Genomic DNA, 15,338 nt, shown 5'->3' on the forward strand with positions numbered 1-15,338 from the left:
GTTCATTTAGTTTTAATTTTTTTACGACTGGAGATTTTTTTAATTTTTCCTACTAGCTTTCTTACTAGCTTCTTCAACAGAAGAAGCCACACGTTGTAGTTAACTAAAAGCAAAAAACCACTGCAGAAACTGGAAGTAACAAGAGGTCTGATAAAATCGGGTACCCGGTTTTGTCGATTTTCGGACTACCCGGTTTTGTCAAACTCGTAAACAAGACATTAAATGTTTTTTAAATTTTTAAATTATGATATAATATTCAAAATTTTTGGCCAAATTAAAAGTAATATACTAGGTTACATGTATTAAATTTTGAAATGGCCATTAGTTATTCATTAGAGGAGAAAACAGCTATCAACTTACCTTAAAAATCGAGTTTCCTGCATGAAAAAACAGGTGAGGTCTTACTGCTCCGGCACAGATTACTCAAATGAGGTAGAAATGAATACACACGACTGTTGGTGGTAAAGGGACACTAATTTTAACATTGTCTAATAGATAGCAGCAGACAGTTAAAAGAATTAAGGGGTACCCGGTTTTATCAACCTACCCGGTTTTGTCCAACTCTCCCCTACCTACCCACTAACATAATAGCGCCTCTTACATATACACTTGCATCCATTTTATTGACGTCTTGAGTTTACTTAAAAAAATAAAATAAAAAATATAAAAATAATAAATAATGTTCTAATTAACAACAGAAATTTATATATACACTTTTGTTCATTTTTATTATATTATTGGACAGTTACTGGTATTTGTTTAGGAAAGAAGGTTAAAATCTAGACACAGGACTAAAAGAGAAGACTTTCTACATGTACCAACACAACCGGATCCTGCACTTTCAAAGAATTATACAAGGGCCAGAGAAAATGCTGTGTCAAAACAAAACAGACGAAAATTATCGCCAACAAATAACAACAATGCTTCTATAAATATTCCTAAAGAAAAGTATCGTATGAAACCAACTGATTCCACAAATTTGGTTGATTCTCCAAGAAATAAAGACTATATTGAAAACCCATCTACTTCCATTGTATATTTTAAACCATCAGTCTCCAGTGAAAATATTAATAGTTTGTCTCTCTATAGTCAGGACGCTAGCAGAATGAACTATTTTTCAAAGCAACGTAAAGAAGATAATATGCCCTGTCAAAGGTAAATATATTTATATAGATTTTTCTGCTTAGTTCTACTCTCATTGCCTTGACTGTATGTCTGTACTTCATCACTAAGCATTATATTTTTGGTTACTTCTTATTTTGGCATCATAACCCTGGATGGGTCTTTGCATGTCTGGTTATCTCCTTCCATTCAGATCTCTCTTGTGCCTTTCTCCTGAATTGTCTTATATTCATGGTTTTCAAGTACCTTCCACGTCATCCAGCCATCTCGATCTGGACCATCCTTTTTTTCGTCTTCATTTCGGTTTCCATTGTAATATTTTCTCTGGTGTTTTTGCACCTTCTTGTCGCTGGACATGTCCCAGCCATAACAGTCTTTGACTTTACACAAATGTTATTTTATCATACCCTCTATTAAATTCATTAACCTCGTCATTTTTCCTAATTCTCCATGTGCTGTCTTCTTCTTGCACCAGGCCATATACCAGGCCAGGTGAATCGTAAAACGGGCCATAGGAAACTCAATGTAAAATTCTAAACTGTTGAATTCCTGCTTCCCTAATTATTTTACATCAAAAGTCATGAGCGAATATTTAAGAAAATTGAAATCTATATTAAAATCAAAAGTTAAAATAATTGTTTTACGATTTAAACGCATTCCAAAATTTTGAAAAATATAATACATTTGCCACAGTAGGTACCTACGTGTGTAAAAGTTTGGCCACACCAGTGGCGGCTCGTGATTTTTACAATAGCGGAGGCTATACCTAACTCTAAAATATCTAGACAAATTTGCACTAGCAAAAAAATGCGCCAAAAAATGTAACGTAAGGCCCCATTTTTTGACCATTTTTTATTTACATTTCATAATATCATCATAATTCATAATTTCATAATATCATATCATTTTAAAAATAATTAGTCTAATTTTAAAAGTTTAATACCAAAGTTTGTGTCGTTTATTTGTTAACAATTCCATCTTTGTAAGTAGATATGCATATCAAAATAAATACAGATTTGAAGTTTTGCAGTCCATACAGATTGAAGGTTCACATTTTTTAAGATACTCAACTGAATTTTTTTAATTCTAAAAGCGGCCTACCGATTAAATTACCGATATTTTGCTTTGCGTTACAAATATCGGAAAAAGTTATTTGAACAAGTTGTTCCAAATATTATTCTAACCCCAAATACCAAATTTCATAACAAAATTTGGACTTTTATTTTTTTCATTATTTTTAGTCAGGACCCTAAAATTCGTTGTCCCGAGATGCATGCAACGGCAACGGAGCCGAGAAGCTAGTTAGCCTCCATTGGTAAATCTCCGGGCAGCGTGTGATGGCACCGTAGATGCCACTGTTAGGAGACCCGGTCTCCTTAAACGCCTGCTGCGCTGCGCGGAGCATTAGCAACGGAGGCTAGCCGGCTTCTCGACTCCGTTCATGCATCTCGGGATAACCCAGGGTCCTGCCTAAAATAATAATAAAAAAACTGAGACGTAATCATGCGTTCTAATGCTAATGCTCCGTGCGTATGGATATTTAGTGATAATATGGAATTTACACGTTGTATAATAGTGAGAGTGCTTGTTGTTTTTCGCGATTCAAGATAAACAAAATAGTGTAGCGTGTGTAAAAAATTTATGGGGAGGCTAAGACTCCCTTGCCTCCTCTGACGAGCCGCCACTGGGCCACACGTTACTATTTAACTGACAATGCTCACACCATTGACTAAATAAAAAATCTTTATTATTAATACTTTCTCCGCAACTGAGAGTATCTTATCAACTGTATTGTTTTTAAACAATAAATGATAAAATAAAAATATTGACAGTTCAAAAATGTGAAAAAAATAACTTCATTGTGACACATTATTGCACTGTGTGTGGCCTAATTTTGGGCTGAAAAACTGAAAAATGTATTAAAATTTTTACAAAATTTTGGAATATGTTTAATTCGTAGAACAATTTCAGGGTCGTCATTTGATAGGGTCGGGGGGTGACCCTGAAAATGACTGAAATTTACAAAAAATAGATCAATTTTGTATTATGTTTGCATATATAATGTATTGTATATATAATGTTTGCCCCCCCCCTAACAATATTTCAATTGACGCTCCTGAACAATTTTAACAGTTATTTTCAATACAGATTTCAATCCTCTACAAATAGTTCCTAATGTCTTTTGATGTAAAATAATTAGGGAATCAGGAATTCTACAGTTTAGAATTTTACATTGAGTTTCCTATGGCCCATTTTCCAATTCACCACCCGGTATACTTTTCTCTCGAATGTCTTGAGTTTAGTACATTATTTCACGGTTTTTGCTGTAAATTTTAAAGAGCCGCTTGGATTGACATGAAATTTGGCATACGCATAGCTAACATATCAAAGAAAAAAAGTGATACGGTGCCAATGTGTGCTGTTGCCCTGGGGTGAGTATCACCCCATCTCGGGGGTAAAAAAATATAATTCCAAGATAAGTTCCGAAATGTATAAACTGAATAATTTTAAGCAACTTTTGTTCTATAGAGTTTTTTCACCAAATCAATACTTTTCGAGTTATTTGCAAGTGAATATGTTCATTTTTCAAAAAAATAACCACGGTTTTAGACGGTTTTTCGCAAATAACTCGAAACGTAAGCATTTTGTCGAAAAAAATACTCTTAGCAAAACTATAGCCTATCCTATAAAAAAGAAAAAACGGTGTATATATTAGGTCTCTATACCTAGCAAAAGCAGAGTTATAGCTAATGGAAAATAGGTTCATATTCAAAAAATTCCAAATAGAATAATTCCATGTGAAATATCCAAATAATGAAGCATTCTTGGGGAAAACACATTACAACTTTTTCAAACTGTTTAAAAAAAGCTTTATTTTTGTATTTATAAAAAAAATTTCTAGCATCAAATGTAAGCAGTTACGCTCAAAATAAAGTTGGTCCCTTTTGTTTTGGCAAAAAAAAAATCAGGAAGATCTCCCCCAAATTAGCAACTTAAAATGAAATTAATCGTTACCGCTTCACAAGTTACTTTGCTTATGTTGTGTTTATATGATCTGTAAGTTTCATCGATTCAAAGTGCTTGTTTTTGAAAAAAATTGGTTTTAAAGTAAAATTTTTAAAAATTTTAATTTTGAAAAAAATTACTTTTTTCAAAATAACTTAAAAATTGTTAGAGATACCAAAAATCTTGTACAATATAAAAGTGGGCTTTACTTTTCTGAATATTTTGTATTCTTTTGTTTTTCTGTAAGACAAAATTTGGTTAAGATTCGGTGTTTCTAAATTTGCATACACTCGTGATAAGTGACTCGTTCAAGCCCTTTTAACTACAGCTCTTTCAAAAATAAGGACTTTGAACCGATTAAACTTACAGATCATATGATCAATACATACGCGAGTAAAAAACTTGTGAAGTGGTAATAATTAAGTTATTTGAAATGCTATTTAAGATTCCCGATTTCTTACCAAAAAAAAAGGGAACAACTTTATTTTAAGCGTAACTTGTTTACTTTTGATGCTAAAAAACTTCTTTACAAAAACAAAATTAAGCATTTTAAACAATTTAAAAAAGTTAAAATTAGTTTTCCCCAAAAAAGTGCTTCGTTTTTTGGTTATGGCACGTTAAAATATTCGATTTGGAATTTGACGAATATGAACCTATTTTTCATTAGCTATAACTCTGCTTCTGCTAGGTATAGTGACCTGATATATACCGGTGGTGCCCAAAATCCCGACAGCCAAAATCCCGACACGCCAGAATCCCGACACGCCAGAATCCCGACAGGCCAAAATCTCGACATGCAACAATCCTCGCCTAAGCAAAAATCCCGACCACTATACATGTTGAATATTTATTGTTTCCTTTTCAAAGGCAAAATCAAATCATATTATAGAGTATTGAGATTGAAAAATTAATTACTTACTAATAAGTACGGGTACTAATTATTATGTATTTTAAAAGAAAAAATTAATTAAACACTTTATTTTATAATAAAAAAGCTATACTTACTGAAATGGAAGGTTGTAACTGACATGATAATATCTATTATATGAAAGTAAACTTGAATTCAGGATATGATTATACATGTATTATTGGCCTATATATTGACAAAAAAAATAATTTAATTCATATACCCATGTTAGAAATTTTATTTAGAAAATTAGTTCATATTAAATGGTAAATAATTTTGTTTAGAAACAAAAAATAAAAACAGATAGCCATAAACAAAAAACCAGAAATAAATGTAATTATTTGTTAAAAAGGAACTTATCAAACCTGTCGGGATTCTGGCGTGTCGAGATTCTGGCGTGTCGGTATTTTGGCGGTCGGGATTTTGGCTGTCGTGATTTTGGGGTAGACCCAATATATACACCATGTTTTTCGCTTTTTTACGTGCTATATTTTTGATAAGAATTTTTTTTCTACCAAATACTTACTTTTTGTGTTATTTGCGAAAAACCGTCGGAAAATGTGGTTATTTTGTAGAAAAATTAACATATTCACTCGCAAATAACTCGAAAAGTATTAACTTGGTGAACAAACTTTATAGAACAAAAGTTGCTTAGAATTAGTAATTTTATCCATTTCCGTACTTATTTCGAACATATATTTTTCACCCCCAAAGGGGTGTGAAACACACTCCTAGGGCAAAAGCACACATCGGCACAATATCACTTTTTTTTCTTTGACTTGTTAGCTATGTGTTTGCCAAATTTCATGTCAATCCAAGCGGTTCTTTAAAATTTAGAGGTTTTACAATATTTTACCTTTAAAGAACGTACTAGTTGGGCTTCATATTTTTTTGTCATTACCCAGGTTTCACAACCATAGGTTACTACGGGTTTAATCAATGTTCTGTAGATAATAATTTTGGTTCTTTTGTTCAATAATTTCGATGTTTTTGGTTATTAGGGATTATAAGTATATGAACGAATGCTGCCACCTTTTCAAAGCTGTAAAAATCTGTGAGGAAGAGGTTTTCATACGATTGAATTCTATGTTATTCTAGTGTTTTCTCGGCAATCCGCTTCATGACGAATATTATTGTATCTGTAGGTATTTTTTCCCGTACGGAAACCTTGTTGCTCATCTGCTAAGTTTATGAGCTGGTTTCTTCGTTATTGCATGTATAATTTTTATAATTTTCAAGGAAGTATTTAGCAAATTGATACATCTATAATTTTCTGGTAGTTTCTTATCGCCGTTTTTAATAATACGATTAGTTCGCCTGTCTTCCATTCTTCTGGTATTTTATTGTGTCTTATAATCTTGTTAATTAACATTCTAAACAAATAATACATAGTTATACAATATCAACTTTCAGATATTCTCAACGGCCAGAAAGTTATTCTCGAAGAAAATCTAACTTCACTGTAGAGGGTATTGAACCAGCAAAAAGATTAAATACAACAAAAACTGCAACAAAAAATACCTCGTTAAAGAAAAATCTTGAATGTAAAACGGTATCTGTTATAACAATTCCACCGCAAAATCAAAGTACTAAATATATTCCCTTAGAAGAAGAACGAGAAAATTTGATGGAAAACCCGAATAAGATGAAACGTCTAAAGCTTTATTATCAATGTTCTTTGGACAGTAATAAATGTTCAGGTAGCAATTTTTCCGAAGATCGCAGCGTTTTCAATGAAAGTCTTAAAATATTATCTGATTTCTCAACTCCAAATAGGGATTTCAATGAAACTCAGCAAGTTAACAATTTACCAATTAAACACAAAGATAGTGTAGTGAAAGACTCATCTAGTATATTACCACCAACACGTGAAAGACGCAATAAATTTGACGACGAATATCATAGTGAAGTTAGCAATAGTTTTGACAATCACCATAGCAGCTTCCCTCAAAGCAACTCCAAAAGACCTCACCGTATACCATCAATATCCCCTAATCAATTGTCTAGTCCTGATCGGGATATCAAAAACCAGCAGGAAAAAAGAAAAATTAAACATTTACCAAATGATGGTAATTTGAAATCAAAATCCGACATAAGTCTGGTTTGTAAAATTTCTGAAGACAATAGTGCCCTACAAAAAAAACTTATGTTGCTGGAAGGGCTCAAAGATAATAAAGACTTAAAACTACAAAAAGACACAGCCCTTTTTAACCTCAAGGTTTTAAAGAATGCTTTAAAAACACAAAACATGCTCTCTAAAGAGCAATTTCCTAACAACAATAATCAAATATTACAACATCTGGAAAATATGTACCATATATATTTGGCAACACTTTCTCATGGTAATAATGAGGTGGATAACAAGAATCGTAACATAACTGATGATCAAGTTGTTACTACTCAACAAGATGTAACCAACTTACATAAAAAAGTTGAAAAACTGGTTGACAAAGCTGAAAAAATTGATGAACGCCCGAGTAAAGATATCGCTGATAAACAACTACATCCAAAGTCTAATCATTTCTCCCATCACGATGATAAAAAGGGTATAGAAGATTTGGAAAACTGTAAATACAAAACTGTAGATACATCGTATCATAATTTAATTGAAGGTAGGTAAATTTAACAAATTTTTGGCTTATCTAAAATTTTTGATTTAGGTATCTAAAATAAATTCTACTTATACACTATTGATGTGGGGTAGCTTCTTGTCCAATCATGCTCCTTGCCTACTAAATTGACTTACAATTCTTCTCCATTCGTCCCTGTTTGTTACTCTTTCTTTCCAACCAATAATTCCGTTACTTCTGAGATTCTCCTTTACACTATCAAACCTTCTTTGTCTGGGTCTTCCTTTTCTCCTTTTTGCGATTGAGTTCCTTTTTAGGATCATCGTTGGCATCCTCTTCCTTTCCATTGTCATCATCCAACTCACTCTCTGTGCTTTTATGAAGCGACTGATGCTTGGGTTCGTTATACAGTTCCTCTAATTCTCTTTTTGTTCGCCATACCCAACCTTCTTCTGTGTTTTTGCCTCCATATATAGCTCTGAGCATTTTCCTTTTCCATCTTTCCAATTTTTCCGTATTTGCTTTTTGCATTGTACATACTTCGGTACCATACGTCACTGTGTGTCTTATTACCGTTTTATATATTAGCCCAGCAAATGAACAGGAAATACGGCGATACCGTGTAATTTTCAGGGGCAACTCCGAATTGCATGAAAATTTGGATTTAGGTTCTACTTACTCTCCACTTCAAAGTTGAAATTGTGCCGTTGGTTGCTTTTACTTGGGGGGTGACAGTTACCCCTTCTCGGGGGTGAAAAAACATATGTTCAAGATAAGACTGGAAATGGATAAATTGACTGATTTAAGCAACTTTTGTTCTATAGAGTTTTTTAAGTAACTTAATACTTTTCGAGATATTTGCGATTGAAAATGTTTATTTTTCGACAAAAAACTACGTTTTCAGACGGTTTTTCGCAAATAACTCAAAAAGTAAATATTTGATCGAAAAAATATCCTTAGCAAAAGTGTAGCTTAGAAAAAACCAAAAAAAATGGTGTATCAGTAAAGTCTATCAATCGAGTAAAAACAAAGTTGTAGCTCATGAAAAATTCGTTCTTGTTCGTCTAATTCCAAATCGAATATTTCAAGGTGAAATCACCGAAACATTAAGCACCTTTCGGGAAAAACCCATTCAAACTTTTTTAAAGTGTTTATAAAAAGCTTTATTTTAATTGTTTACAAAAGTTTCTAGTATTAAAAATAAGCGAGTTACGCTCAAAATAAAGTTGGCCCTCTTTTTTTTTTGAAAAAAATCATAAAAATCTCCCCGTCTTTAGCTCCCCAAATGAAACTATGTAATCGCTACCGCTTTACAAACAATTTACTTAATAATCTATGTTTTATATGATCTGTCAGTCTCACCGGTTTAAAGTGCTTATTTTTGAAAGGCATAGTGATTTAACCCAGCCTGAGAGACTTGCTCACCCCTAGAGAATGACATTCGGGTGATACAATTCATTGGGGCGAGGAGGATTAACTCCCGTAAGCAGGAATCACTCCACCCCGCTTCAATGCTCCAGACCATCCACTTACCCCCCGATAGCACTCTGATGCGCTATAGGGGCTCTCAATCAGCAAAGTGCTTATCATATGGGAGTCTTGGGTACACGGACTCCCATATGAAATCCTACCCCGATCAATGCAGGCCAGCGTGAGGCGCTCTATTCCCGCTATCTCTAGTGACTTATCTTCGATCTGTTTTGCTTGCTCGGGCGCCGAGTCCCCGCTCTGGGCTATGTCCAGTTCGGCGACTCGGCGCTCGAGGATGTGGGCCCCTCATGCCCGTTTTTTGGGTTTTGTTACTAATATTTTTTTGTGGCTTTCGCCTATTGTTATTATTGATTTGTTTAGTGGCTGAAGCCGTTTTGAAGTTTTTTGTATATTTTTTTTGAGGGATGTCTGAAAATTATAAAAATCAACATTAATAAATATAATGAGATGCCAAAGGTGAGCAAGTTGTCTTCTTTTGATAGAGCTACGATTATCTAGCCTTTATTATATATTTACTAATATTTGTTGTTTAGGTCTCCTATGTTTCCATCTATGGTACACATCATACCTTAATATCTCTTGCAAGATTCGGTTTGGGTGGTCTTCTAGCTAAGCAAATTTTGTTCTGGCTTTTTCTTCCATAATATCCAGTACTCTTATTTGTTTTAGGTCTCTAAATAAGAACCGTTCGGCGACGTATCTGGGCACGTTTGCAGCTTCTCTGAGGCAGTTATTGTGTGCCGCTTGTATCTTCTTTTTGTTACTTTGACTTATGTGACCCCATGCAAGAGATGCGTATGTAATTATTGGCAGTATAATGCTATTTATCAGTCTTAATTTTGTTTTCATAGCTAATTTGCTTCTTCTTCCTGTGAGTCCTCTTATTGCCGATCTGGCCGCTGCTGTTTTCTGGACTGTTGCGTTGACATGTGATGTGAATGTAAGACCTTGGTCCATTGTGACTCCTAAATATTTAACTTCGTTTTGCCATTCGATGGGTCTGTCTTGCAATGTTAGCTGTTCTTCTGGGTTATCTCTTCTCTTTTTGAAGATAACCGCTTGGGTCTTATCTGGATTTATTGCTATTTTCCATTGGATACTCCATTCTTCTATTGTATCCAATGCCGTCTGTAGATTTCTTACAGCTATATCTAGGTTCATGTGTTTTGCAGCAATTGCAGTGTCGTCTGCATAAAGGCTGATCAATGTTCCGGGTGTTCTTGGAACATCTGCTGTATATATGCTATACAGAAGGGGTGATAAAACTGCCCCCTGTGGTACTCCAGCTTCCGGCATTCCGTGTTCTGATAGAACTGGTCCTATCCGGACCCTGAACTTCCGGTCGCTTAGGTACGAGGAGATGAGTTTCGTCATGGCCCCGCTGTATCCATAATCTCTCATTTTGTATGTCAGTCCTTCATGCCACACTCTATCAAAGGCTTTGCTTACATCCAGAAAGGCTGCTCCCGTATATTGTTGGTCATTGAATCCAGCTACTATATATTCGGTAAGTCTTAATATTTGAAGTTCGCTGGAATGTTGAGCTCTGAATCCAAACTGTGATTCTGGGATTATGCCTAGCCTGTCTGTCTCTGATTGGAGCCTGGTTTGGATGACCCGCTCCACTATCTTACTGACTGCTGGAAGTAAGCTAATCGGCCTGTAATTTTGAGGAAATATGTGATTCTTTCCTGGCTTGGGTATCATAATTACATGGGCTTCCTTCCATCGATTTGGGAAGAGCCTGTATCTTAGTATTGCGTTTGTTATATTTGTCAAATACACAACTGCTTTCGAGAGAAGATACTTCAGAGCTCTGTTAGTGATTTCCTCTGGACCAGGTGCTTTCTTTGGTGAACTTTTTCGAATCAGTTCACTTATTTCTCTTGGTGATGTGGGATTTATATTTCCTCTTGTTCTTCGGGCGTTTCTAGTTCTGTTTCTTCGACTTCTTCGATAAAGTCTATATCTTCGTCTTGGTGATAATTCAGTGTACACTCTCTTTCAAGTGTCCTTCTCATCACCTCGGCTTTATCTTCTTCTGTGTAGACGATCCCATTTTCTCCATGTAGTGGGGGAATGGGTTTTCTATCGTTTCTTAAAGTTCTTTGGAGCCTCCATATTTCTTGCATATTTTGTCTCCTTTCCTCCATTTCTTTTATGTAGTTTTCCCACTTTTGGCTTCTATGGTCTATTAGTGCCTGTTTGACTTGTCGATTCAGTCGATTTGCCCTATTTTTATCTTCCTGGTATCTTGTTCTTCTGGCTCTCTTTTTGGCTCTGTTCTTTTCCCTTATCATTTCTTTTATTTCCTGATTTATGTCTCTAAATCTTCCCATATGAATTTCATATTCTTCTTCAATAGTGCTATTTCTTAGTGCTTCTTTTATGATGTTTTCGAGCTCTAGGACTTTTTCCTCTATTTCTTGTGGATTGTCAATTGTAGGAATGTTTCCAATTCCTATGCTCACTAGGCGTTTGAAGTTAGACCACTTGGTTTTCTTTCTTTTCTTTGTTGTTTTGTTATCTTCTTCCCATGTACCTATTTCTATGAGTATGGGGTTGTGGTCTGCTGATCCTTCGTTTAAGGTTCGGATGTCTGTTTGTAGTCCTAGGCTTTTGGCCACTACTATATCTAAATGGGTTGGTAGAGCATTTCCAGGAAAGTATGTTGGTTCGATGGGCCCAATCACCATGGTGTCTTCGTTGTTCACTAGATAATTATTCAGTATTCTACCGTTTCTGTTTGTAGCTCTATCGTTCCAGTTAGGGGATCGGGCGTTTAGGTCTCCTATTATTATGGACGGTTCTTCGGCGTTCAGGAACGTATTCAGGTCGTCGTCGTTTAAAGGATCTGTTGGCCTTACATATGCTGAAGTGATCCTTATTTCACCTTGTCTCATCTGGACTTTTATTGTTGTTGCTTCCATAGTGTTTAGTGGTGGCGTATGTTGTAATGTATGATTTATTCCTTTTCTCACTAGGATAGCAGTTCCTCCTGAATTTGCTCTGTGGTCGTTCCTGTAGATGTCGTATCCTGGAAACTTGATATTGATGGTATGAGTTAGTTTAGTTTCTTGCAATGCTACGACATCCATTTCATATCTATTTATTAATTCGTCCAGCACGTTTGTATTAGTTCTTATGCCGCCTGAATTCCAGGAGCCTATCTTCAGCTATCCCCTAGTTTCGTGCCTTAGTTCAGTGCTATTTTTACATTTTTAATCGCTTCACTTACCGTTTTTATGACTAGCTCTTCTATCATCGTGGCCAGTCCTTTTTGTTGTTCTTTTGAAATTAATATGGTCGAATCTGTTGTTGGGTTTTGTGTTGGTTTGGTGATTTGGGCGTACGATTGCCCATTGTTTCTTTTAGGTTGTTGTGTTCTGTTTTCTGTTGTTATTTGTCTGGGTCTTCCCCAGGCAGGTATCTTTGGGCATCCTGTATAACTTGCCGGGTGTTGCCCTTGGAAATTAGCACATTTTGCTTTTTGTTCTGCTGGAATTTGGCAGAATTTACTCTTGTGATTTTCTCCGCACTTTACGCACTTAGCGTCTTTGAAGCATGCATTTTGGGCGTGGTGGAAGCCCTGGCAATTAAAACATTGAGTTGGTCCGTTGCTCTTTCTTAGATCTTCTATTACTACTCTCATGTACATAAGGTTAGTAATTTTCTTGGCTTTGGGTACGTCTTCTTTTTCCACTGTAATTATAAACATTGGCAGAGATTTTTTGTCTGCCTTCCTAGACTTCATGTTTGTTACGTTAATTGTATTAATTCATGTTTATTTGTTAGTTCCGTTTGTATATCTATAGGTTTTGTATTTGAGGGAAGTCCTCTAATAACCATTTTGGGCTTGATATCTTCGTCTAATGGGAAGGCGATCCACTGAATTTTGATTTCTTTGTTATAATCTTCCAAGATATGGGTAAATTTTCTATAATCTTCAGGGCATTTTGTTTGAATGAGTGTTTCTCTTCCGCTTTTGGAGATTTTATTGTCTGTGTATATCTTTTGAGTTTCAGCAATTTTCAATATTGTTCCTGTTTCGTTTACTGTTTGTAGTTTTATGACGGGTGGTTTTGGTTTGGACCTGTTTATAGTGCTTTCTTGATTGTTTTGTTCGGTGATTAGGATATTATCAATTTCGCTTGTTTCCATTGTCTCTTCCCTGCCCTTATTCGGTAGGGAAGGAAATAGTTCTTGTACCTTAGATGTTGATGGCACGCTGTTGTCTTTTCCGACCTTTTTTGGCAGGGAAGGGAAATCTTCATTTGTTTTTGTTGTGGGTGTTATGGGTAAATTTTTTGTATTTGCGATGTTATTATTAGTATCTTCAATTTTTTTCTTTGGGATTGCTGTCATCGATTTTTTTTTCATTTATTTGTATATCGGTTGTCTGGTTTTCGTTTTTAAGTTCGTCGAATCTTTTATCTATAGTTTCGATTACTTTTTCTTGAGAGTTTATTATTGTATTTTGTAGTCCATTGATTTTTTCATTCAATTGATGGATTTGGTTTCTGAGTTTTTTAATTTCTTCGTCCTTTTCTTTTAGTTGCTTTTTCATTTCAGCCACTGAATCTTCATCTTCCTGGCTCTCATTCGGCCTTTGACGTTTTGCTGCCTTCTTATTTTTGTTTCTAGTTTTATTTTTCTCTACTATTTCTGATTCGTGTTCTGGTTCCATGTTGTTCTGTTTTTTTCTTTTCCGCTATGGCCTTAGGTGTTTTAGAAACGCCGTTTAAGGCATTGCACGTTAAATTTTCATTATTTTGATCAATATTGTAGCGGTTATTAGTGTAATTACTTCTAATTACAATAAAACTAGCGGTTCGTAATTTATATACGACTTTATTTTTTATTTATACAAGTTTACTTTACAAACTTTAGCTTAAGACTAACTCTATTTACAAATATGTCCTATTTATATATGCGATACAGATATTCCAGAAATATCTATATATCTCCAGCTATGTCCATGTGACCGCTTGCACGTCATCGTCGCTGCATCGGCGTATCTCGAAACATCGATAGTGTTCTGTCTGTCCGGAGACGGGAGCTGGTATACGAGGGTAGGTCAATAATTATTTTGTTACACTGCTCCCCTCTTAAGATCTGAGCGTCCCGATCAGCAACTCTAGATGGCCCAGGATGGCGGAATCTACAGGATTCTCCGGCTCTGCATACACCCCTAGAAAAGAAGTAACAGTCTACTGTCTTTGAAGGGTATGACATCTTCGGGTTCATGCAACACACAGTAATCCGTACGCCAGTTTCTCTGAAGATCACTTCCAGCATGCTTCTCACAATCTTCCAATCCAGATTTTCTACTGCATGGCCAATTTTTGGTAAAGCCAAATCTTTGATGTCATAATTACAGACCATTTTCTTCAAATTAGTTAGAGCACGCCATATGTTCTCGTAGCTTGGCGTGTCCGTATAAGACTTCCTGGTCACTATATACAGCAAAGATCGAGGACCATCTTCCAATCGCAATACTCTTCCAATTTTAGGTTGTTGATTCCTTAACTCGTCCAGGCGGCCGAACTTTCTATTGAATACGGACGAGATTCCTTTAGTCATCTCGAGGTCTTGTGCAACACAGTGGGCTAGAGAGACGTTTTCTGGAACACCAAACAGATCTTGCTGAACTTCTGTGGTCACGCCGAATCTAGCACTCTTTCTTTCTGCGTAATTTGACATAAATTGATTAAAACTTGGCTGTGCGACATCTTTCATCTCCTGTTAGAGGACTCGTGCTTCTTCTGTTTCATTTGAGCCAGCATATGGTGCAAGACGATTTATGTGAATAACTTTTGGTTTACCGTTTGGCAACTTCTTAATTCTATATATTACGTCATTTATTTTCTTCTTAACTTCATACGGACCTTCCCATTGTCTTTGCAGTTTAGGACACAAGCCTCGACGACGTTGCGGATTATAAAGCCAGACAAGATCACCTACTTCGAAGCTTTCATTCTTGCATCGAGAATCATATTGATCTTTCATTCTGTCACTGGCTATCTGAATGTGTTGTCGGGCAAGTTCATGAATGTTGTTCATTCGTAATTTCAGGCGGTCAACGTAGTCTTCGCCTGCAACATGTTCCTCGGAAGGTCCGCAGCCAAACTCTAGGTCGCAGGGCAAACGAACTTCACGACCCAACATCAGGCAGGTTGGTGTTTGACCTGTAGTTTCATTTACGGCACCATCTTCTTACATCATCTTTACAGTTCACCCAA

The 15,338-nt window shown here is 35.6% G+C and overlaps 1 protein-coding gene across 2 annotated transcripts in view; it reads left to right on the forward strand.

Annotated features, from left to right (window-relative positions):
* LOC114328118 (uncharacterized) overlaps positions 1–15,338 on the forward strand; it is a 78,290-nt gene that overhangs the window by 16,160 nt on the left and 46,792 nt on the right. For both annotated transcript variants that reach the window (XR_007697492.1, XM_028276892.2), the window contains exons 4-5: positions 764–1,155; positions 6,449–7,647. Coding sequence is in view for 1 of the 2 variants with exons in the window: in XM_028276892.2 (XP_028132693.2) it covers positions 764–1,155; positions 6,449–7,647 (1,591 nt within the window). In the remaining variant the exon portion in view is untranslated. The remainder of the gene's footprint in view (positions 1–763; positions 1,156–6,448; positions 7,648–15,338) is intronic.

The sequence above is a fragment of the Diabrotica virgifera genome, chromosome 4, assembly GCF_917563875.1.
Source record: "Diabrotica virgifera virgifera chromosome 4, PGI_DIABVI_V3a".
NCBI classification, from domain to species: domain Eukaryota; kingdom Metazoa; phylum Arthropoda; class Insecta; order Coleoptera; family Chrysomelidae; genus Diabrotica; species Diabrotica virgifera.